Source organism: Neophocaena asiaeorientalis, unplaced genomic scaffold (assembly GCF_003031525.2).
Source record: "Neophocaena asiaeorientalis asiaeorientalis breed wild unplaced genomic scaffold, Neophocaena_asiaeorientalis_V1.1 scaffold107, whole genome shotgun sequence".
In the NCBI taxonomy this organism is placed as follows: Eukaryota; Metazoa; Chordata; class Mammalia; order Artiodactyla; family Phocoenidae; genus Neophocaena; species Neophocaena asiaeorientalis.
In genome coordinates this window covers 456,624-483,613 of record NW_020173110.1, presented here as the reverse complement: position 1 = coordinate 483,613, position 26,990 = coordinate 456,624, and the positions used below count along the sequence as shown (strand labels likewise).

Genomic DNA, 26,990 nt, shown 5'->3' with positions numbered 1-26,990 from the left:
TTCAGTGAACATCTACCTTCTGACATGATACAATAAAAAGAAAAGAAAAAAGGAAAAAAAATTTCTCTTTATGATGAGAACACTTAGGATTTATTCTCGTAACAACTTTTCTGTATGCCACACAGCAGTGTTAACTATAGTAACTATGTTGTCTCCTTCCATTTTGATCTTCTTTAGAATTATCTAGGCCATTCTTGGTCCTCCATTCTTTCATATGAATTTCAGGATTAGCCTGTCAGATTCCATAAAAGATCCTGTTGAGATTTTGACAGAAATGACACTGAATCTCCTTGTTTAAAAATATAGGATCTCTTTTAATTTATTCAGGCCTTCTTTCATGTCTCTCAAAAAAGTAATTTAGTTTTCATAATAAATGGTATGCAAATCTTCTGTTAGATTTCCAGATACTTACACATTTTGTTGATACTATAATTTTTCTTAAAAACTACATTTTCTGAATGTTGCTGGTGTCTGGGAGCTTTATTGACCTTTCCTTTCAGGTTTTATATTTGGCAACCTTGCTAAATTATTTATTATTTTAATAGTTTTCTGTATATCCTTTTGGATTTTCTACATAGATAATTTATCCAATAATGGTAATAATGATAATGATGAAGACTATGATGACAATAATGAGAGCTAATATTTATTGAGCTAATGTTTATGTGCCAGGTGGTGTTCCAAGTACTTTATATGTATTAACTAATTTAATCCTCACAACAATTTTGTGGGGTTGGTACTATTCTTATTTTATAGATAAAAAAATGACACAGTAAATTGCTAAAAATCGCACACTAGGAAATTATAAAGCTGGGATATGAACTCAGGCACTCTGGCTTCCAAGCCTGTGCTTTTAACCACTACATTGTACCATGTTTTATCTGCTTAGAAAGGTATAATCTCCCAAGACTGAACCAGGAAGAAACAGAAAATATGAACAGACCAATTACCAGTACTGAAATTGAATCAGTAATTTTAAAACTCCCGACAAACAAAACTCTGGTACCAGATAGCTTCACAGGTGAGTTCTATCAATTCACCTATCCTCGAACTATTCCACAAAATTACAGAGGAAGGAACACTGCCAAACTCATCCTATGAGGGCAGCATCACACTGATACCAAAACCAGACAAAGATGCCACAAAACAAGAAAATTGCAGACCAATATCACTGATGAACATAGATATAAAAATCTTCAACAAAACACTAGCAAACAAAGTCCAGCAATACATTAAAAGGATCCTACATCATGATCAAGTGGGATTTATGCCAGGGATGCAAGGATTTTTCAATATCTGCAAATCAATCAATGTGATATGCCACATTAACAAACTGAAGAATAAAAACCTTATGATCATAGCAATAGATGCAGAAACATCTCTTGATAAAATTCAACATCCACTTATGATAAAACCTCTCCAGAAAGTGGGCATAGAGGAAACATACCTCAACCTAATGAAGGCCACATATGACAAACCCACAGCTAACATACTCAGTGGTGAAAAGCTGAAAGCATTTCCTAAGATCAGGAACAAGACACGGATGCCCACTCTTGCCACGTTTATTCAACATAGTTTTCAAAGTGCTAGCCACAGCAATCAGAGAATAAAAAGAATCCAAATTGGAAAGGAAGAAGTAAAACTGTCACTGTTTGCACATGACATGATACTATACACAGAAAATCCTAGAGACACTACCAGAAGACTACTAGTGCTCATCAATGAATTCAGTAAAGTTGCAAGATACAAAATAAACAGAAATCTGTTGCATTTCTATACAATAACAACAAACTATCAGGGAATTCCCTGGTGCTCCAGTGGTTAGGACTCTACGCTTTCACCGCCAAGGGCCTGGGTTCAATCCCTGGTCGGGGAAGTAAGATCCCAGGAGCCGTGTGGCACAGCCAAAAAACAAACATGAAAAAACTATCAGAAAGAGAAATTAAGGGGCTTCCCTGGTGGTGCAGTGGGTAGGAGTCCGCCTAGCAAGGTGCAGTGGGTAGGAGTCTGCCTAGCAATGCAGGGGACACAGGTTTGAGCCCTGGTCCGGGAAGATCCCACATGCCGTGGAGCAGCTAAGCCTGTGTGCCACAACTACTGAGCCTGTGCTCTAGAGCCTGTGAGCCACAACTACTGAGCCTGCGTGCCACAACTATGGGGCCCATGCTCCACAACAAGAGAGGCCACCACAACGAGAAGCCCACACACTGCAATGAAGAGTAGCCCCCACTAGCTGTAACTGGAAAAGGCCCGCGCGCAGCAATGGAGACCCAATGCAGCCAAAAATAAATAAATGAATAAATAAATTTTTTAAAAAAACAAAGAGAAATTAAGGAAACAATCCCATTTATCATTGCATCAAAAAGAATAAAATACCTAGGAATAAACCTACCTAAGGAGGTAAAAGACCAATACTTGGAAAACGATAAGACACTGATGAAAGAAACTGAAGACGGCACAAACAGATGGAAAGATACACTGTGTTCTTGGATTGAAAGAATCAACATTGTTCAAATGACCATACTACCCAAGGCAATCTACAGATTCAGGGCAATGCCTATCAACATACCAACGGTATTTTTCATAGAACTAGAACAAAAAATTTTTTTAATTTGTATGGAAGCACAAAAGATCCCGAATAGCCAAAACAATTTTGAGAGAGAACAGAGCTGGAGGAATCACACTCCCTGATTTCAGACTATATTACAAATCTATAGTCATCAAAACAGTATGGTACTGGCACAAAAACAGACACACAGATCAATGGAACAAGATAAAGAGCCCAGAAATAAATTCATGCATTTATGGTCAATTAATCCATGATAAAGGAGGCAAGAATAAACAATGGAGAAAAGACAATCTCTTCAAATAAGCAGTACTAGGAAAACTGGACAGTTACATGCAAAAGAATGAAATCAGAACATTTCTCTAACATCATATACAAAGCATAGACTCAAAATGGATGAAAGACCTAAATGTAAGACCGGATACTATAAAACTCCTAGAGGAAAATATAGGCAGAACACTCTTTGACACAAATCGCAGTAGCATTTTTTGGATCCAACTCCTAAAGTAAAGGAAATAAAAGCAAAAATAAACAAATGAGACCCAATTAAACTTAAAAGCTTTTATACAGCAAAGAAAACCATCAACAAAACGAAAAGACAACCTACTAAATGGGAACAAATATTTGCAAATGATATGACTGATAAAGGATTAATATCCAAGCGTATAAACAGCTCATACAACTCAACACCAAAAAAACAAACAATCTGATTAAAAAATAGGCAGAAAACCTGAATAGACATTCTTCCAAAAAGGAAATGCAGATGGCCAACAGGCACATGAAAAGATGTTCAACATTGCTAATCATCAGAGAAAGGAAATGCAAATCAAAACCACAAGATGATAGATATCACCTCACACCTGTCAGAATGGCTATCATCAAAAAGAACACAAATAACAAATGTTGGCAAGGATGTGGAGACAGGGGAACCCTCAGACAGTGTTGGTAGGAATGTAAATTGGTGCAGCCACTGTGGAAAACAGTAGAGAGGTTTCTCAAAAAATTATAAATAGAACTACAATATGACCCAACAATTCCACTCCTGGGTATATATCCGAAAAAAACCCCAAAACTCTAATTTGAAAAGAAACATGCACCCCAATGTTCACAGCAACATTATTTACAATAGCCGAGATATGGAAGCAACTGAAGTGTCCATCAACAGATGAATGGATAAAGATGTGGTATATATCTACAATGGAATACTACTCAACCACAAAACAGAATAAAATTCTGCCATTTGTAGCAACACGGATGGACTTGGAGGCTATTATGCTAAGTGAAATAAGTCAGACAGAGAAAGATAAATACTGTGTGATATCACTTACATTTGAATCTAAAAAATACAACAAACTAGTGAAGGTAACAATAAAGAAGCAGACTCACAGATATAGAGAATAAACTAATGGTCATCAGTGGGGAGAGGGACGGGAGGGGAGGGGCAATATAATCGTAGGGGCTTAAGAGATACAACTATTATATATAAAATAAGCTACAAGGATATATTGTACAATGCAAAGAATATAGCCAATATTTTATAGCTATAAATGGAATATAACCTTTAAAAATTGTGAACCAGTATATTGTACACCTGTTTCTTACTTAATATTGTATTGGGTTGGCCAAAAAGTTTGTTTGGTTAATGAATATGCTGTTCAATAAAGTTCTTGGTGAAAACGAAAAATGTGTCTTTTATTTTTACTTAAAACCGAATGAACTTTTTTGGCCAACCTAATAAATCAACTATACTTCAATTTAAAAAGTCTATTTGTAATCTTTTAGGGGTTCCCTCAAATTTTCCTTAAATTTTTTTGAAGACTTTCTAAGACAACAAACCTAGCTTATGTATATAAGAAATAAAACATTTTTCTGAAGACTTAAATGACTATGTATATCATGTATCATTTACTTTTAATTCATATCTGACATGCTTAGGACCTCTACTTCTACCTAAATCTTATTGGAGACTTAAGTGGTCACAAATTTACATACACAATCTACTAGTAAGTTAAACCTTGACCTTAGAAAAACATGATATTCCTTTAGTAGCTGCTCTAACAGGTATTCTGAGAGGTTATAAAAACCAGAGCTACTATGAAGATCTGATTAAACACTGAGAGTCTACAAAAGTAATGTAATCATTCAGGGATATCCAAAACAGGAAGAGGCTAAGCAACACAGAGAAGCCTCTCTGTTTCTACTAATCACCAGTCACAAAGGTATCTTGTCAAGATTTGGGAAAAAAACCTACATCATTAAGAAAGATAAACTATTTTATTGGGAATAACACCATAAAGAAAAACTTTATGGAGTCATGTGGCCCTTTGGAGTGGGTGGAGGAAAGGATGGCTAAAGTGTAAGTGCTATACTATTAACTAAATCTTCACTAATTTCTAATGAGCATTATTTTTTCATCAACAAATAAAGACAGAAGTACAACCCTATCACTCAAAAAATTTTGGTAAAGGATATATAACAAAATCAAAATATCTCTAGAAAGATTTGATTTGATTCTACTAAATAATAATTGATATAGCTATTAATTAGCATAGAAATTGAAGAAACGTATCCAAAATTCATATGACTGACAGCCAGCCTCAAACCCTCCCTTTTGTTCTATATCTTATAAATATGTAAGATACCTGAAATGATAGCTAGTCAGGAAGTTATGGTTCCTAACAGGAGACATAATAGATTATTTAAAACTGTTATGGAAAATAACTGTCTTCTGCTAACACAGTAATCCTTAATGGATAATTTTATTTTCAATTACTTGGTATTAAAATACTCATCTCTACCATGAGTTTCTAAGCTCTCTAATTTTAATTAGTCATATATAAATATATATATCAAGATGACTAAATCTAACATTTTAAGATAAGTTATAAAAAATTTGATTAAAAATTAAAAAAAAAATACAACATCCTTTTCTTTTCTGTAATGAGTATAATTACCCAAAATAACACATAAGGTAGATTTGGAAACCCCACATAATAATTATAAATCATCTGTATCCAAATAAAGTTGGAATTTAAACCTTTATCTTGATGACTGTTAGTTGTCCCCAGGTACTGTAAGTCAGAATCCACACTGCCAGTTTTATCACATATCCGTGAAAATCCAAGTTGTCCACGTTTCCCAGAAAGATTTGTCTGATGAGTCCCAGTGGTGCCTTTGGAAGGAAGGAGGAGAAAAACATAAAATCAAAAGTTAACTTTATTTCATGAACACATCTAATTTCACAAATGTTGGTGTCATTTGTGTGGGAATAAATACAGGAGTATATATACACTGAGCCAGGCAGGCAAGAAAGGGATAAAGCTTTTGCTATTGGCAGATCTGATTAGTGACAGGGGTTAAATGACAGAAGACAGACTGGTAAAGTACAGAGAAAAGAAAAATATATTGAAAAATATGTACAAAGGCAGTTTCTTCCTACATGCTCCCTTCTCTCACCATGGAAGGTTTCTCCAGACCTGGCTTTCCTTCTTCCCAGTATTTGTAAGTACATTTACACTCTACCCAAAAAGGTCTACTGCAGGACTCTTCTTTCTTTCCTAACATGTAACACAGCGTTTGCACAGCTTCCAAGCTTATCCAGGCGTATTTCTCAGATCCCTTTCCCCTTCCTGTGGCTGGTTAAGGTTATTCCTGGGCAGGGGAATAAGTCTGAAGAAAGGAAGGTGATATTGACCTCTTTGGTATTTAGTTTATTCATCTATAAAATCCTTTGTATGTATTTCTAAAATTCTGATTTTTATAATTCTTCCCCTACAATTTCAAGCCCCTTTACCCTTCATGTACTGGACATCTTCTAAGTTAATTCTTACCTCCACGCTTCGGTTATACTTTCTCCTGAAATCTTGCCTCACTGCCAATCACAAACACTTCCCTTTTTTAAAATTCAGCTCAAGTCCAACCTCCTTCCTGGAGTTCTTGTAAACCACTTCCATACCTATGATCTTTTCCTTTCTTGAATCCCTATAGTACTTATAATTCATACCATTCAATCTATCATTAAATTACATGTTGTCTCAGTTATTTAAAATCTGTAAAATTAGGTAAGAACTTCCAGATGGTACAAAAAAACATGAGTCTTATAAAAATCCCAAGTAATGGTACAAGCATAACGATATATTCTTGCATTTCTTTTTGTCTATTAAATAAACATTCAACTATACAATCATTATAACACTTCATTCTTGTATGAAAATATTATGGAATTTTACTGCATAAAGGTCTATAAATTCTCCTAGGGTAACAATGTTTTCTAAATATTGTGTCTGAATTCATAGCAAACAAATTTCAATAACTGATACCATTTGGATCTTAAATAAAAAACAAACTCAATCTTTATCTTATACTCCATTTTCCCTTCCTAACTGGTTTCGTTCTGTCAACACATTACCATTTTTCTAATTACCTGGGTACTAAGTCTTGAAATTTTTATTCCCCTTCTTTTTTATTTTATTTTTTTTGCGGTACGCGGGCCTCTCACTGCTGTGGCCCCTCTCTGCGGAGCACAGGCTCCGGACGCGCAGGCTCAGCGGCCATGGCTCACGGGTCCAGCCACTCCGCGGCATGTGGGATCTTCCCGGACCTAAAAAGGTCTACTGCAGGACTCTTCTTTCTTTCCTAACATGTAACACAGCGTTTGCACAGCTTCCAAGCTTATCCAGGCGTATTTCTCAGATCCCTTTCCCCTTCCTGTGGCTGGTTAAGGTTATTCCTGGGCAGGGGAATAAGTCTGAAGAAAGGAAGGTGATATTGACCTCTTTGGTATTTAGTTTATTCATCTATAAAATCCTTTGTATGTATTTCTAAAATTCTGATTTTTATAATTCTTCCCCTACAATTTCAAGCCCCTTTACCCTTCATGTACTGGACATCTTCTAAGTTAATTCTTACCTCCACGCTTCGGTTATACTTTCTCCTGAAATCTTGCCTCACTGCCAATCACAAACACTTCCCTTTTTTAAAATTCAGCTCAAGTCCAACCTCCTTCCTGGAGTTCTTGTAAACCACTTCCATACCTATGATCTTTTCCTTTCTTGAATCCCTATAGTACTTATAATTCATACCATTCAATCTATCATTAAATTACATGTTGTCTCAGTTATTTAAAATCTGTAAAATTAGGTAAGAACTTCCAGATGGTACAAAAAAACATGAGTCTTATAAAAATCCCAAGTAATGGTACAAGCATAACGATATATTCTTGCATTTCTTTTTGTCTATTAAATAAACATTCAACTATACAATCATTATAACACTTCATTCTTGTATGAAAATATTATGGAATTTTACTGCATAAAGGTCTATAAATTCTCCTAGGGTAACAATGTTTTCTAAATATTGTGTCTGAATTCATAGCAAACAAATTTCAATAACTGATACCATTTGGATCTTAAATAAAAAACAAACTCAATCTTTATCTTATACTCCATTTTCCCTTCCTAACTGGTTTCGTTCTGTCAACACATTACCATTTTTCTAATTACCTGGGTACTAAGTCTTGAAATTTTTATTCCCCTTCTTTTTTATTTTATTTTTTTTGCGGTACGCGGGCCTCTCACTGCTGTGGCCCCTCTCTGCGGAGCACAGGCTCCGGACGCGCAGGCTCAGCGGCCATGGCTCACGGGTCCAGCCACTCCGCGGCATGTGGGATCTTCCCGGACCGGGGCACGAACCCGTGTCCGCTGCATCGGCAGGTGGACTCTCAACTACTGCGCCACCAGGGAAGCCCTCCCCTTCTTTATTTTATTTTTTTATTTTTTTGCGGTACGTGGGCCTCTCACTGTTGTGGCCTCTCCCATGGCAGAGCACAGGCTCCGGACGCGCAGGCTCAGCGGCCATGGCTCACGGGCCCAGCCGCTCCGCGGCATGTGGGACCGGGGCACAAACCCGTGTCCCCTGCATCGGCAGGTGGACTCTCAACCACTGCACCACCAGGGAAGTCCCGGCCCTTCTTTATTTTTTATATCCAGTCATATTTTCCTGATTATTCATTTCTATTCAATTTGTAAACAACCTTGTAACCCTAGCTTCTATTTTCCTTAACAGAAAAAATCTCTATTAGCTCCCTATAGCTTATAAGTACAAGCTCAAATTTTTGAATCTAGCACACAAGGGTTCCCCACATCCCAATTTATCTTTGACCATCTAAAACGAATCTTGCCTTTACACAGTTGCCAGAACATCTCAAGCCCATTCCTAATGTAAGCCTTTGCTCTCTTCATACCTCCCCTCTAACATCTTAAATCATATATATCCCAAAAAGATGCAGTTCAAGTACTATCTCCTCTTTAATACCTTTTCTATCTGAAAAGGCCCATGATAGTGACCATGTTCTCTGAACTACATAATATTTACTTTCTGTAACACTTACTTAGGCAATTAAACACCTTTCCAGTTGCTCTGGCCAAAAAACCTTAGAGCACTCTTGACTTCCTTCTCACACTCCTACACACCCCATCAGCAAATCATATCAGCTGTACCCTTGACATATATTCAGGATCCAATCACTTTTCACTACATTTACTGCTAGCTACACTGGTCGAAGCCTCCATCAACTCTAGCCTGGATTACAACAGACTCCCTGTTTTCTCCCTTGCCTCCTTTAATCTATTTCAAATGTAACATCCAAAACAAGCCTGGAAAACAAGGCAACTGATGTTACTTCTTTCATCAAAAATATTCCTCACTCAGAGTAAAAGCCAAAGTTCATTCGAAAGCCCATTAGGCCTTAAAATAAGAACCCCTATTATCTCTTCAAGTTAATTTTCTACTTCTCTTCCCCTTAACACATTTCATTCCAGACTTACTAGCTTCTTTGATCTTTTTCAAAAGTGTCCCATACTCTGCACTCTTCCCTCTTCCAGGAATTATTTGCTGTTCTCTCTTGATATCTATGTGGTTTGCTTCAAATATTTCCTCCTGAATATGGCCTTCTTTCATCACTTTATTTAAAGTAGCCCCTCCTCTATATTCCTCTTTTTGAAAGCTTATTTTTTTTTCATAGCATTTATCACCATCTAACCTACTCTGTTTTGCTTTTATTTAATGTTTGCTTTGTCCCAACTAGAATGAAAGACCCATTAGGCAGAAAGTTTTCCCTCTTTTGTTGACTGCTATATCCCTATTACCTAGAAAAGTACCTGCACATATGGGCTTCCCTGGTGGCGCAGTGGTTGAGAATCCGCCTGCCGATGCAGGGGACATGGGTTCGTGCCCCGGTAAGGGAAGATCCCACATGCCGCAGAGCGGCTGGGCCCGTGAGCCATGGCCACTGAGCCTGCGCATCTGGAGCCTGTGCTCCGCAACGGGAGAGGCCACAACAGTGAGAGGCTCGCATACAGGGAAAAAAAAAAAAAGTACCTGCACATAGGATATACTCAGTAAATATGGGTTGTTGATTAAGCAAATATTGCCTTACATTACTGCTTAAAGGATTTCAGTGAGAAACACTCCCAGGGTCTTATGAGACAATTATGTCAAACTGTCCATTCTTATCAGATCTTTAACATATATTTATTGAATCTGAACTACTAGATTATAAGTTCTATGAGCTCTTAAAAGAACCATGAAGTTTAGAGGAATCTTTAACTTCGTTCAAAATTTCCATTACCTGCAACTTTCACTTACCAGTAGCACATGTAGGAAGAGAATCTGAGTTAAATTCCCAACTCTTCTGAAATAAGTTTCTTGACACTCTTTTTCTGCTAAAACATAAACCATCATTGACTGGCATTCCTTGAGAGGGCTTTAATTTTGGAGATGGAATGAAATCATTGGCTGAAAACTATAAGAACAGAATAATAAATTAGCAAATGTGGGTTAAGTCTACTTGGCAATAAATATGACACAATTTAGACGTAATTATGAAATTCAGATTAAAAGAAAAAAATTAAATTTATCAAATATACAATGATACAAATAAATGTCCATATACAGTATGGTACACTAGCAGTATTTTTTCATGCCATGATAGAAATGCTAATTTTTTTCCTCCTTCTTATACCTCACCCCAAACCTTTTCTGTACCTTACCTTCCTAGAGTACACACCTGGCAGCTAGGAAGGAAAGAAAGCAAATGACAAAAACAGTGAAATGACAACTTGAATACAGAAAAGGACATTTCTGATTCAGCAGCATGGCCAGTCACACTATGCCATCTTTGAGCATTGGACAATAAATGCTAATTGAAGATCACTGAACCTGTAAGCATCCCATTTTACTATTCTTAGTGAGACAAATTTACTATCCATAATTAGCAGCCCAAATGTAAATGTAACCTATGTCACGGTTCCCTTAGGAGATTTCTGTATGATAGGTCTTTCAGTCAAAACCAAGTACATAATACTTTATATACGTCTAGTACTGTATAGTTCCCAATTCCTTTTCCACATACCCACTTTGATCCTTAGGGTACAAAAGTGCCAGGATAGAATTTTGAATTTCTACCTAATCATAGTTAAAGAACTAAGTGAAAGCATGATTCAAGTGTTCAGAATTCTTCACCAACGACAGCCTCAATTGCTCTGGATCATTTCACATTGACCATAGCTATAGAACATTTTAAAAATTGAGTGAACACACAAGAAATTATACTTACTGTCCATATATTTATTTGGCGCTTACAGACACAATCAAATCTACACAGGCAGTGAACTATAAGTCTTCTCAGGTATCCTCTACAAACTTTGTCAAGTGTCAAATGGCAATGAAATACAATAAAATTAAAGATACATCTATTTGAAAACCTCTTAGCCACTTGACTATTACAAGATTAAGACTATAAACTACTAAATATACCTCAAGTAACTTCTTATTCCTCATCAAATTTTGTGAAAAACCTGTTAACTCCTTCAAAAATTAATCCCAAAACACCAGTGAGAAATAATGAATGCCTCAGCTAAAAAAGGCCTGACTTTACTTTCTCAAAATCCAATGTTATAATTTCTGTGACTGATTATATAGAAGGCAGTATGAAAAGGACACAATGGAATAAAAATGAAACCAATTACAGTCAACTTTTGATTAGATACATTAGAAGAAGGTATACTAACCCAGTTAAAATCATGAGTAATCCAGAAATAATTCTCCAGTATGGAATACACTTACATTAGAATTACTCCATAATTAATTTCTGCTTAGAGAACAGAACATGAATATGTATGACAGTGAATACAACAGCTAGTGGTAGTGGTGGTGGGGTGGAGATAATGGGGGCAGTGGTAGCAGTGGAGAATGTGTCTGTGAATCTGTCACTTTCAAGAATCTAGAAGTCAGGAATTACATTTTGCTGTAGAAAAATCTGCAAATATTTGAAAGCAGACTGTAGACACACCAATTATTATTAACATGAGAGGTCTCTTTTGGTCTCTCTTAAAAGCAAATGATTTTCATCAGGATAAGCTTTGATGGGACTAAACAAAAAAATAAAGGGAAAGGGAAATGAGTTAGCATAGAAAAGAAAAGTACACATATATTTTGAAAATGTTGTGAGCTAAATTTACAAAATATGAAGCAGTCTGTTTAGAGCACTTTATACTCAGGAAAATGGAACTGAGTTTTAAGTCTTTGAAGTTAATATCTTAAAATTTAATTCACTTAATTTCTTACAGTAAATGAAACTGTTATAAAAGGTTTCACATTTAATATTAACAATGATTTGAAATTCACATAGTCTTATCTACTATTTTAATCTTGCTGTTTATTATCTCTTAACCTTTACACTTGATTGCTTATATATTTTTCATAAAAACATTTCTTTGACCTAACACATCTTAGTTCAGCTTTTGGCAAGGTATGTTAAGGACATCACAAAAATAGTTGTTGTTTTTTTCTTTCTTTTTTGGCTGTATGTGGGCTTTTAGTTCCCTGACCAGGGAAAGAACCCATGCCCCCTGCATTGGGAACACAGAGTCTTAACCACTAGACTGCCAGGGAAGTTCCATTACAAAAATAGTTTTAATTCCACTTTGGTATAGTTAGTAGCAAATTATCAGGAAAAGACTTTTTAATAGCTAATTCTCTCAGAAGCCACCTACACTCCTGCCTTTATTGAGCTTGTACTAAATTTATCTTAACCTCTGGCCTCCAGGTTTGGACCTATTCATATTCTACCAGTTCTTTCTGGTTTTCCCTGGACTCCAACCTTGTCCCTTAATGGTGGCCATTAAAAAAGTTTATTCCAATTACCTTCCAATTACCTCCAAAGTCACCTTCTGAAACATCTTTGTGTGTTTTTTCAAATCATTTTCTATGCAACCTTTAAGAAAACAGAGTTGTGATACCATATACAACAAGTTTTATACCCCAGTTTTGCACTTAACATTATAATGAAATATTATTATAAACATATTTCCCATGTTATTAAAACCTCTCATAAGTGCTACAAACTTTCATTACAAAAAGTAGTAACTACTTATAGTAAAAAAAAAAAAAAGATAAAAAGTCAAATTCTTCTTTGGCACCCTTTTCACTAGAATCATGTGGATAAACTCTGTTAACAGTTCTTTCTCAATATATGTACATTTTTCAACAAGCAATTTTAAAAAGAAACAAAAGTAGATCGTATACTACTCTGGCACATAGTTAGTACTCAGCATATTGTAGACATCCTTCCATGTTAATCCGTACAAATCTTCTTACTCTTTTTAACTGTTGCCCAGTATTCCACATTATGGTTGGACTCATAGTTCCCAACTGATGGACATTTTCCTTGTCACAACTTTTTACTATTACAATCTTGTAGTGAACATGATTATGCACATATCCTTGTGCATTATATGCTCTACAGAAATATAATATATATAAAGAGAAATATATAGTTCTACAGAAATACTAAAAATGGAATTGCTAGGTCTAAGGACATAAACCATGTTTAAAGGCTGCATAATATTCCATTGACTAGATATGCCATTCTCCTACTATTGAACATTTGGGTTGCTTCCAAATTTTTTTTGTATATTGATAAGTAAGGAATTTCAATGAGGGAAATGGTACATACCTAGCATACAGTACCAGTGCTGATGGAAGGAGACTAGCAGACCTTAGAAAGATTGTTGCATAGTAAGTATTTTTTAAAAACAACTAAAATGGTTTCTTTGATATCCTTAGTCTTCCTACATAAGAACAGAATACCCAGACTGAACTCTTTGTAGGTATCAGCTAACCAGTTTACCCACAAAATGTGCAAACAAGACTTAACTATGTCTAGTCTGTAATAATTTTTTTCTCTTTTCTCACTCCTGGTTTTTCCTAGATTTAGCCTATTAGCTGACTCTCTCTCATGTAAGAAAACAAATTGCAAAATAACAAACCAAATGCTTCTGACTGCTCTTTGATGTCTATTTCTGGAGGTGTCAGTAATATACTGCCCTTCTGGGTCCTAACTTGAGAATCAAACACATGGCCTCAAAGCGTACCTTTTCTGAGACTTGGACCGTTGAGTCCTCAGTGAACCTTTCCTCACGTAACTCACTGAGCAATAGGGCTCTTGCAGTGGATCTGATTCTTGATAAAGTCTGTTTCTGGTTCTGATTTTGACTGGGCACATGGACAATAGTTTCCACACAGATGGCATCAATGGTGGAAATGGGTTTTGATTTAATAGTCTATCAGGTGATTTCTGCTGGATAGCAGTCTGCTTGTCAGGTGGCAGCTGACAGGGAATCTGGAATCTCGTTTCCTTATTGGTATGTTGTTTTTGCTTGTTTTGTAAATGTATGGATATGAGCTCCTGTACTCCAATAACCAGAGTCCTCTTCCTCTATCCAAAATTAAGGTTTTTTTCATGTTTACTTATTATGGGCCCAATACCTGACAATATCTATAAAAATCAAATTCTTACACCAAAAATAAAGAAAACAAAATCCTTAACATTCAACGGTCAGTTTCTTCGATTTTGCTAAATAAATAACTGCAAATTGACATTATTTTAGAATTCTAAAGCTAAAGAAAGGACAGTAAAGAAACTTAATTATAAATTAGAAAAATGGTGGCTTCCAAAAGCCAAACAGCACAATATTTAATAGTTTTCCAAACCTTAAGCAAGTTTAGCCTTTTAAAAACTAAGAAAATTTAATGCCATTATTGTAAAGGATATGGACATTGGGAAAAAAAAAAGTCTCACCAAATTCCTGGGAACCACAATTCTCAATCTAATAGCTATCTATTGCTGTGTAATGAGTTATCCCAAAATACAGTAGCTTAAAACAACAAACATAATTGTCTCTCTATGGATCAGACATTTGGAAGCAACTTATTAACTGGATGGTTTAGATATCTCTGAGGCTGCAATCAAGATGTTGGCTAGGCTGCTGTCAACTGAAGGCCTGACTGAAACTGAAGGATCACTGAAGTTCACTCAGGTGGCTACTGGTAGGAGGCCTCAGTTCCTTGCCATCTGGGCCTCTCCAAAGGGCTGCTCACAACATAGCAGCTGAGTTCCTCCAGAGCAAGTGATCAGAGAAAGAGAGCAACCAAGATGGAAGCTAAAATGCCTTTTTATGACCTAGTTTATGAAGTCACACACCACCATTTCTACTTTATTTGTTAGAAGTGAGTCAGTTAGTCCAGACACATTCAGGGAGAGGGGAACTGGACTCCAGTTCTTCAGGTGAAGAAATTCAAAGTATTTGTGGAAATATATTTAGAAACAACACACTCAACAATGATGCTTCCTTGATGAACCTACTGAATCTGATTATATTTTTGTTTCTTTAGCTGCTCAATATTCTTAATAGATTGGCACCTGCTTCTACCTTAAATTCTATTGATTTATCATAATTAGATCCTCTAAGTTATGTAGAAAGTAAAAAAATTTTCCATTTTATGAATATGAAATTTTTTGAGCAAACTGGTATATCTTGTTTCGCTCTACACAATATTAATCAATCAGGATAATATCAACTGGAACAAACTCTTGTTCCAATTAGCTTATAAAAATCATTATTACTAGGTTAATTGCCTATATCACCTTAAACTAAGTAAAACCCAAAAAGAGAATTTAAGATTTTTTAAGATTTAAATGTACTGGCTCTTTAAGGGAAAAAATGGTCTTGCCAAAAGTTATACATTCAAGGGAAAACACAGACTAGCTGTGGGTTTAATTAATGACCTTGATTACTAGGTTAAAGAACAAGGAAAAAAAATGTTCTTAAACTTAAAAGTTTTAATACACTGCATATACTTGTATAGAAAAAATTCACATAAAAATTCTATTTAAGATGGCTCTTTGGACAAATCAGACTCATTTGAAAACAGCTCTTTGTCTTTGCCCAGATTTTATCACCATGTAAAAATATTAGGGGGCTTCCCTGGTGGTCCAGTGATTAAGAATCCGTCTTGCAATGCGGGGGATGCCAGCTCGATCCCTGGTCAGGGAACTAAGATCCCACATGCCACAGGGCAACTACTGAGCCCATGCCACTAGAGAGAAGTCCATGCGCCAAAATGAAAGATCCCGTGCACCCCAATGAAAGATCCCACGTCCTGCAACTAAGACCTCATGCAGCCAAAAAATAAATAAATAAATAATATCAGTATGATATAATTGTTTGTGCAAACTTGAACTCATCCTCTCAGGAAACGCCTAATTAACTTAAATTTCTTAAATTTCCTCTACTGGTTTCACTGGTTGGATACATTAACATCACTCATTTTCAAAATATAAAATTGTAAAATCATGTGTTCAATTAAATTTTATAATAGATAATATCTTAATTAAAAGGCATCAATTCTTATAATGCCATAAATCTTATAATGCTTAATACATTAGCTTACATTATAATTTCTAGACTCAGTTAACTTTAAGATTTTAGAATAATACAAAACTGGGGAAAAAAACAAAAAACTGGGGCTTCCCTGGTGGCGCAGTGGTTGAGAGTGCACCTGCCGATGCAGGGGACACGGGTTCGTGCCCCGGTCTGGGAAGATCCTGCATGCTGCGGAGCAGCTGGGCCCGTGAGCCATGGCCACTGAGCCTGCGCGTCCGGAGCCTGTGCTCCGCAAAGGGAGAGGCCACAACAGTGAGAGGCCCGTGTATCACAAAGAAACCCCCAAAAAAACTGAATTAATGAAAAATCTTTAAAACCTAATTTCTAATTAAGATAAAAATGCAAATCACTGATCACAATACTTTAAAAAAATTTTTATTGAAGTATAGTTGATTTACAATGTTATGTTAATTTCTGCTGTATAGCAAAGTGACTCAGTTACACATATATATATTCTTTTCCATTATCATTTACCACAGGATATTAAATATAGTTCCCCATGTTAAATTTACCCTTGTCTATTATACATTACAGGATAACCATCAAATAAACAGGTTAAAGTATATATAAATGCCTTTGGATGATGACAAATGCATGTTTATTTTTGCCACTTAAATCATTATGAAAAAAAAAAAATCATTATGAAAAGGATATATATACTCATGGAGAGAATAAAAAGACAGTTCTTGGTTACATGACTTTTAGTTTTATGTCTGTGAGGAAACAAAAGTTGGTGTCTTTGGGTAAGGTTATATTTAATATATATAGCTGATGCTGCCTTAGGTTAAAAAGTTACAGGGCAATAAAAATATGTATACAAGGAAATGGGTATGTTTCGTCCATTTATCAAGGGAATTGTTATGGCTTTTGTTTTAGATCGTATAATCAATATAATACATACATTGTCTTATTTAATATGCTTTTTAAGGTTTATTTTTATTTTATTTATTATTTTATTTATTTTTGTGGTACACGGACCTCTCACTGTTGTGGCCTCTCCCGTTGCGGAGCACAGGCTCCGGATGCGCAGGCTCAGCGGCCATGGCTCACTCGCCCAGCTACTCCGTGGCATGTGGGATCTTCCCGGACCGGGGCACGAACCCATGTCCCCTGCATCGGCAGGCGGACTCTCAACCACTGCGCCACCAGGGAAGCCCTAAGGTTTAGTTTTAAAAACTTATTTTTTAATTATTTTTAAGTTTTAAAATAGATTGTTTACTCTGAGAATAAATATGCTTTGGGGTTACTCATGATTTTGACAAGCATTAAAAATAAAAGTTTTTTTTGGAATTCCCTGGTGGTCCAGTGGTTAGGACTTGGCGCTTTCACTGCCCTGGCTGGAGGTTCAATTCCTGGTCGGGAAACTAAGATCCTGCAAACCACGCAGTTGGCCAAAATTGGGCTTCTCATTGTGGTGGCTTCTCTTGCTGCGGAGCACAGGCTCTAGGCACACGGGCTTCAGTAGTTGTGGCACATGGGCTCAGTAGTTGTGGTTCATGGGCTCTAGAGCACAGGTTCAGTAGTTGTGGCTCACGGGCTTAGCTGCTCCACAGCATGTGGGATCTTCCTGGACCAGGGCTTGAACCTGTGTCCCCTGCATTGACAGGCAGATTCTTAACCACTGTGCCACCAGGGAAGCCCTTCAATCATATTTTTAAAAGAAAATTAAAGACTACTTACTGGAAACGATGTACTATCCAAGGAAAATTTCAATTTCTAGGATTAAGTTCACACCAAATACATTAGTGCAACTTAATAATTTGGGATTTTCTATTACGTTTAAATTTGTCACATTAAGTATTCTAAATCTTTCCCACATTCTTCAAATCCCTGATCCTCTATTTTCCATTCTCAGCTTGCCTCTTAGTGTACCAGAATATGGAAACCTAATATTAGAGCCCTGCCCTCAAAATGTGAATCACAAATCAGCAGCAGCAGCAATACCTAGAAGCTTACTAGACATGTAGTCTCAGAACCCCTCCCAAACTGAACCAGAATCTGTATTTTAACAAGATACTGAGGTAATTCATATGCACATTAAAATTCGATAAGCACTATTCCAGAGCTCATGTCTTCCTTTCGACTTCAAAAAAAATTTTGCTGTCTCAAAATTTTTCTGAATCCTAAGTCATCTTCCTTTTATTTTTCCTCCAGTTCTAGAAGAAAAGACTTCTGCCTCTATTCCAAAGCTAACCTCTCTATATACCTGTGTTCTTGACTCACTCAGTATTTAGGGACATTAATTCCTTGCCTTTCTCTCTCAAATTTGATTCTCAAATATGATTACAGGGATCAAATCATATGTTCCTTGCAAATCTAAAATCTACCACAGTACAGGACAGAGTAGCCAAGTTGAAGTCACTGGTGGCTTCTTTCTCTGCTTCTTTCAAATCGGATGATTCCTATTTAAAAATAAAACAGTAATAACTCATCCCACTACATCCTGCCATACCTTGCTTGGTCTTTTCTTTCACCCTCAAACACTTAGATTCTATTTTCTCACTTAACAGATATTTGTTGATACTGATTGTAGGCACAGCACTATGTTAGTACTGCTATATAAACAAACAAACAAAAACAGTCCCTATCAGCACAGTGCTTTACCATCATGGAGAAGAAGGAAGACATGGCTCACGTGCTAAATACCAACAGAGGAAAAAAATGCTAGGTGGTGCTTTAAAGAGTAATCTATAAGCTCGAACTTGGCTTCACACATAGTGGATGATCAAAAAGATGTTCAGTAAATGCTTACTGCCTGTATTTCCTTATCAATTCATCTCATAAACTTTTAAATTTGGTCTAAAACCACTTTCGTCCATGTCCCAATTACCTTCCAATAACCAAATCTTCTACCTTGAAAAAGCTACAGACCTAGTAACTACATACACATAAAGCACGTATGCTCCTTACTTTTCAGTCTAGGTTACTCTAACTCTTAATACGTTGTAGAGAAATCTGTTAGGAAAAATATAGCTAACACGGCAGCCGGCTAATGATGCCTGATTACCGGACCCCACTAAACCATTAAAAGTCATAGAAGCACAGAAAGAGATGCAAAGTTTCTGATAACCAGAATACCACAGGAATCTGGTTATCAGTCTATATGTCAGGGCACAAAAATAATCAACTAAATGGTGGAAATAAAAACAGAATTAAAAAGCCTAAATATTCAAAAGTAAGAGAACAGCTAAACAGACTTATATTATAGGATCTAATATTAAACAGCCAATAAAAATCCTACTACAAATTATTTATTTTCAAGAAAAAAACATTCATGGTAAAGTTAGTGAAAGGGGGAGACGTTTGTGTATGGTAAAAATAATCTACATTTGTAGAAATAAATTGAAATGATACTTGAAGAACAGGCAATAAAATATTCACAAGAGGCCTCATTAGTGAGATTGCTGAAAATTTTAAATTTCTTCTTTGTGCCTTTTTATATTTTCCAAATTTTCTATAATAAGCACTATAATTTTTTACAATCAGAAGAATTATTAAGAGGAAATTAAGAAAGATAAAATTATGAGAAAAGTACCTTCAAAACCTATTTTACAAGTAGCAGGCTGAATCTATAAGAACAAATCATGCTTTTTCAGATTTAATTCTCCTCAATCTCTCCTGCATTTAACAGTACTGATGTACTTCATGAAACACTTTCTTTACTTCACTTCTAAAACCTTTGTTCTTTCTTGGTTCTCTTCCAACTCTTAGGCACTCTTTCTCTGCCTTGTATGGTTCTATCTCCTACTGCTATTCCTGAAATGGGCCTGTAGGCTAAAATTGAATCTTAAGCACTCTGCTCTTACTCTAAATGCCCTTCATTGGAGAGCCCCTCCAATCTCACAGTTTCAACAATTACTTCTCAATATGGGACTTCCAAGTTCTACATCTCTAGTTCTTTCCTTGTCTCTTGAATAGTGGTCTTCAACAAACTAAGCTGAGTGTTCTATCTTCCTCTACCTAAAGCTCATTTTCCCCCAAATTAACTTCCACTTTTTTGGGTCTTGCTATTCATGGATTTATTATGCATTTTGTTACCTCATTCAAATTTGAGTTTTCTCTCTTTACCTCCCTCTCCTCCTCTATATTTTAGAGCAGTTTTAGGTTCACAGCAAAATTGAAAGCACAGGGAGTTCCCATATATCCCCTACTCACACCCACACATATAGCAGATACCCACCCTCCCCTAACACCATCCCTATCAGAGTGGTACATTTGTTACAAATGATGAACCTACACTGACACATCATTATCATCTAAAACCCATAGATTTATATTAGGGTTTACTTTTGGTGTTGTACATTCTATGGGTTTGGAGAAATATATCCATGACCAATATCCATCATTGTAGTATCATACAAAATAATTTCACTGTCCTAAAAATTCTCTGTGCTCTATTCATCTGCTTGAAAATATAGTATTTATTAATTTTTTAAAAATATATGTACTTTAAAAAACTGCACACATAAAAATATTTAAATATTTAATCCATGTCCTCCATTAAGATAATTTCCAATGTAGTTCTTCTACAGACCATTTCTGATCCAGAAAGTACAGTCAGCCCTCCAAATTGGTGGGTTCTACATCCACAGATTCAACCAACAGTGGATGGGAAACGTTTTTTTAAAAAAAAAAATTCCAGAAAGTTCCAAAAAGCAAAACTTGAATTTTCCATTCCTTGGCAATACATAGCATTTACAACTATTTATACAGCATTTACATTGTATTAGATACTATAAGTAATCTTTAAATGATTTAAAGCATACAGGAGGAGGTTATATACAACTAAAATATGCCATTTTACATAAGGGACTTCAGCATCTGCGGATTTTGGTATGCTTGGGTGTCCTGACACCAATCTCCCTCAGATACTGAAGGACAACTGTATAACTTAATTTCTGGGATAATTTTTAATTTCACCATAACTTCTTTCAAAAGCAATATATATCGGGCTTCCCTGGTGGCGCAGTGGTTAGGAGTCCGCCTGCCGATGCAGGGGACACGGGTTTGTGTCCCGGTCGAGGAAGATCCCACATGCCGCAGAGCGGCTGGGCCCGTGAGCCATGGCCGCTGGGCCTGCACATCCGGAGCCGGAGCCTGTGCCTGTGCTCCGCAACGGGAGAGGCCACAACAGTGAGAGGCCCGCGTACCGCAAAAAACAAACAAAAAAATGCAATATATATCTACACTAGAATTTCAGAAATGTGTTAATTTTCAGATTCTTGGTGCTTTAGCCAGCATTAGAATCTTAATACATTAAGTTTTTCTTTTTTTAGGCCACACCACGCAGCTTCTGGGATCTTTTTTTTTTTTTTTAATTTATTTTTGGCTGTGTTGGGACTTCATTGCTGTGAATGGGCTTTCTCTAGTTGCGGCGAGCAGGGGCTACTCTTTGTTGTGGTGTGCGGGCTACTCACTGTGGTGGCTTCTCTTTTCGTGGACCATGGGCTCTAGGCATGTGGGCTTCAGTAGTTGTGGCACACAGGCTCAGGAGTTGTGGCTTGTGGGCTCTAGAGTGCAGGCTCAGTAGTTGTGGCGCACAGGCTTAGTTGCTCTGCGGCATGTGGGATCTTCCCCAACCAGGGGAAGTCCTGGTTGAACCCGTGTCCCCTGCATTGGCAGACGGACTCTCCACCACTACACCACCAGGGAAGTCCCAGCTTGTGGGATCTTAGTTCCCCAACCAGGGATTGAACCCGAGCCACGGCAATGAAAGCACTAAGTCCTAACTACTGGACTGCCAGAGAACTCCCTACACTAACATTTTAGATTTGACACATAACAAGCAGTGTTAAAATAAATGCTTACAGAAAATCATTCGTTGCCCGGTAGTTATATGAGAAATACATGAGAAAAACCATATGACTAAATTATGTAAATACGGAAAAATTATTTAAAATAAAAATGAAAAATTTTAGAATTAAAAGGAACAAGAGAGAACACAGTTCTCCTCCATCCATTCTGAGAAAGGCACGAACTACTTATTTACAAAAATGATCTCCATACTTGGTCCTTGCCTACATTTCTAGTTTCATCTTCTGTTGCTTCCCACCAAACTCATTGTTTCAGCTGTTTAGAAATTCAGCACTTTTTATTAACTCACTAAGCCCTTTTATAATTCGGTGTCTCTGAACATATATATTTTCAGTCTGAAATTCACCAGGATGCATCCACACTTAGCAAATTCCTATTCATCTTTTATCATACCGTTTCGATTATAATCACCTATAAACTAATTAATTTAAGAAAAGTTTGACCATATGACTGTTGGATAATTCTAAGCATAAAAACAACTGCAAAGAAATCTTGAACTTTATTTAGTAGGTAGTCAGTTGTTGTATTACTGGTGTAATAATTATATTTTGTGTACTGTAGGATACAGCATATGAATAAATATAACTGATATTGGGGACCAGAGTTATACTGTGGGAGAAGGGAGATACAAATATGGACTAAAGGAAGATGAGTAAGAACCTTGTAGTGCTGGATTTGAATTGGAGGTATCAGTATGAATTTGTTTTTAAAAAATAAAAAAGGTATTGGGACTTGCCTGGTGGTACAGTGGTTAAGAATCCGCCTGCCGGGCTTCCCTGGTGGCGTAGTGGTTGAGAGTCCGCCTGCCGACGCAGGGGACGCGGGTTCGTGCCCCGGTCTGGGAAGATCCCACATGCCGCGGAGCGGCTGGGCCTGTGAGCCATGGCCGCTGAGCCTGCGCGTCCGGAGCCTGTGCTCCGCAACGGGAGAGGCCCCAACAGTGAGAGGCCCGCGTACCGCAAAAAAAAAAAAAAAAAAAAAGACCCCCCCTGCCAATGCAGCGCAGACAGTTTCGATCCCTGGTCCAGAGAGACCCCACATGCCTTGTAACAACTAAGCCCGTGTGCCACAAATACCGGGCCTGCGCTCTAGAGCCCATGAGCCACAACTACTGAGCCCATGCGCCACAACTACTGAAGCCCGCACGCCCTAGAGCCCGTGCTCCACAACAAGCCACCACAATGAGAAGCCTGCGCACCGCAATAAAGAGTAGCCCCTTCTCGTCGCAACTAGAGACAGGCCACGCGCAGCAACGAAGACCCAATGCAGCCAAAAAGTAAATAAAATTAAAATAAATAAATAAATAAATAAAGGTATTCCCTGGTTCTATCCACTGAAAGGACCAATGCATAATGATAAGCAATAGCAGTGAGCACATCTATACCCAGACTTTGGTTTTAAAATTCCACTCTCCACGAAAAAAAGCAGTTCTTGGGCTCTTGGAAAAAAGGTTGATTCCAGGTCTGGAGCAAGAAAAATACAAGGTAAGGCTGGGCATCATATTATGTTTAAGTTAAGGAAGTGTTCAAAGACTAAAGAGTCATGAGAAAGGACACAGGAGCCAGCCACTGGTCAAATCAATTTTAGCATCAAAAGGAATACTAATGTATTTAATTATTACACATAAAATAAAAAAGAATGCCAGGTAACAAATACAGAAGGAGCATTAGAATTTTCAGAAGTGTCACCCTTTTTTGTAGTTCCCAAGGTAATAAATATATAGGTAAGGATCATTAGTGGATGCTAACAACAGGGGTGGAAGGTCGTTGACATATCCATAATGTCTCAAAGTATCATCCTGCAGATCATGTACTAATTATAAAGAGGAAAGTAAACCTTTGCAATGGAGTGATATGGCTATCACCACCTTAACCAAGTGATAAAACTTAGCATCACCAATAGTGGGACACCTGATATTACATGCCTCATGAGGTGATGTCATGTAAAGTTCATCTCATTATAGATGGTAATGTGGTAAATACAGATGAAGCATATGAATATTCGCTGTACTATTCTTTTAAGTAACCTACAGATTTGAAAATTTCAAAATAAAAACTTGAGGAAAAAAATCTCAGTTCAGATATATCTTACTGGAAGGTTTTTTTTTTACTTTTCCAGTGGAATTATTTTTTCTATTTTCAGTATTCCCACAGGACCCTTTATATTTCTATTTTAGCACTTAACAAATTTGTAACGGCCTGTTTATAGGTCTGACCTTTTCCCTAAACTCTGCAGAACTGGTCTCATCTTCCTTCCCAGAACTTGGCTCTTTATCTGGCACCTACCAGGTATTCAGTGTTTGTTATATGAATGAGATAACTGATATGCCAAAGTGACAGGCCAAAACTGAAATCCAAGCATTGTCTATATCAAATTGTGCCTCAAATTTAATCCAATCAATCAAGCAGGAAATCTACCTAACCTACCAAACCTGTCTCATTATAATAGATACATCAGCAAATTGACTTAAAAACAAAGCATACAGCCCTCAAGGAGCCTCACCTTTAAGTTACTACAAGCATACTTTCATTTTAAATTCTTTCATTGCTTCAACTCAAGGAAATTAGGGAAGATGCATACCTGTTCTATATCCTTTGAATTGGAGGTCTGGTTTTCTCCCGTGACTCCAGGCTGCTCATTTTCCCATGGTAATTTATTTTTTCCTTTTCCTGCACTTAGTACCCTTCGAGTACAGATAGTTGGACTATAAGATCCATAAATTTGCATGCTATCACTTGTGTGGTCACCACAGTGACAGTGTGCACTCTGAGTTCTGTTACCCGCCAAAAGCCAGTCTGTATCTGCTCCATGTGCCAAATGGCTTGATCTACCCTGGGCAGATGATGGCATGAGTACTGCATACTCCACAAATCCCTGTTCTGTTAACTTTGGGAGGGTTTTCCTAGCCAATCTGGCCTGCACAGCATTCATCACTCCATCTCCGTTATCTTGCAGCTCAACAGTATCCACAGCTTTGAAAAGGATGCTGGTTTTACCTGAGCCCATTGATGATGCCAACACAGCAAAGGCTTCAAGAGCTGCTTGGCGTACCCTGCGTTTGCTATCTACAAGAGCTGGAGCAAGATCAAAAGACAGTTTGGATAAGTCAAAATCCTCACTGGGATAGGTCAGGAGGGAGCAGATGCAAATGTTCACCACTTCCTCTCTCACTCTGGAATGCTTATGTTTGAGATGTTCCAGGAGTAAGCAAAGCACCTGTTGAGGACCTACTTCCTTCATTAGCTTGAGGAAGATTTGCATGTATTCTTGTTTGATCACCAACTTGTTGTCTGTCAGCACTTTGACAGAAGCTGCTATAACTGGTCCCAAGAACTGTTGTACCTGCTCTCCAAGACGAACAACCAGTAAACGCAGGACTTGAAGTGTGCCATGGACCACTTTGAAGTTAGAATCGTCTAACAAATTATACATCAAACTAATGAAACCGACGAGGCTAGAATGAGAGGTGGAACTAGGGTTAAAGCGTCCCATCACCTGTTTTAGCTCCTCAATAGCCTGAGTCCGGTTCTTATAGTCTTCCTGATCTAACAACCTTGAATGCAGCTCCTGAGGAATAATCCCAAATTTAAGGTTGCTGTTGGAGAGAGGCACTGCACTGGGAAGGGGATCTTCAGGAAACCCAGAGGCTTCAAGTTCCAAATAATAAGGAACCTGACTTCCAAACTGGGACTCCAGGCGGCGATTGTAGTGTCTCCTCAGGGCAGAAGGCAGGCGAGAGATATATGACTGAAACCTCTCTTGGCCAAGACGTTCCCCAATTTGTTGAAGTGCAGAGAAGGCTGTCTCAGATTCTTCTTCTATCTCCTGACCGCCAAGCTTTCGGGCTAAGGATATTATCACCTCGGTAAGATCTAGGCGGAGCAACAAATCCTCAGGAGTAAGCAAGATAGGGAACAGTAGTGCCGTGGAAGCTCTAAGCCGGGCATCGGTACTTTCCAGTCCTTGTTGTATAAGCAGTCTCAGCACCTGTCCAGAACTACGTTTCAGACACACGTGCAGGATCTGCAGCGCATCTTTCCGCAGGGCTGGATTCTCTTCTCGTAAGGAGACAACTAGCTGAGGCAGAAGTGCTAGGCTAAAGGCCTCTTCCAACTGGCCTGCCTCCCCCTGACCCCGAAGAACGTCCGAGAGGAGCTGCAAGCAGAGTCGCTTCTCATCACTACCTCCTTCCACAAGCACTCGGCCCACGGCCCGATACAATGCTTCCTTTCGTCGGGGGAAGCCAAGTCTACCGCCCCGGCGCGGCAAAGCAGCCTGTAAAGCCTGAAAGGCCTCGGAAGGATCCGGCGCGGTCCGGAGTTGTTGAAGGAGCCGAGTCTCCTCTTCATCTCCCCCTGACAAACCACCTCCAGACCCAGACCAATTACTTGAAATTGCCTCCGCGGGCATCAAGAGGGTCGAGGCCAGAGGCGAAGGTGTCGGGGGGCAGGAACCGTGGTCTCCGGCAGCTCCACGGCAGCAGTAGTTTTTCTCGCCTCTCATGGCGCCCCCACCTCATCTATCATCAGTCTCTGGGGCGGGAGGACGACTGCGGCTCTGGAGGCGATAGGCACAGAGGGCTGGAAGGGGCGGCAGCGGGAGCAGCGCGAAGGGCGCAGCCGCCATGAAGGGTCGTCAAGTGGCGGAGCCTGTAGGAAACCATCATCTCCGAAGGGCTCGATGGAGCCCAGCGTTCCTATTCTTCTCCAAGCCTCAAGCTGCAGAGGAGGAAAAAGAACAGCTTAAGCCCCCAGCTCCAGGAGACTGCCTTCGGCAAAATGGCCCCCGTCTGAGCCACAGACCCCGCAGCTGCCTCCGGGCGTAAC

General features: G+C 38.0%; 1 protein-coding gene across 1 annotated transcript in view; it reads right to left on the bottom strand.

The window, feature by feature from the left end:
• Positions 1-26,952, bottom strand: part of TOGARAM1 (TOG array regulator of axonemal microtubules 1) — an 85,331-nt gene extending 58,379 nt beyond the window's left edge. The window contains 3 exon segments of the mRNA XM_024743436.1: positions 5,604-5,738; positions 10,211-10,367; positions 24,745-26,952. Coding sequence (XP_024599204.1) covers positions 5,604-5,738; positions 10,211-10,367; positions 24,745-26,790 — 2,338 coding nt within the window. The 5' untranslated portion in view covers positions 26,791-26,952.
• Between the last annotated feature and the right edge of the window lie 38 nt (positions 26,953-26,990).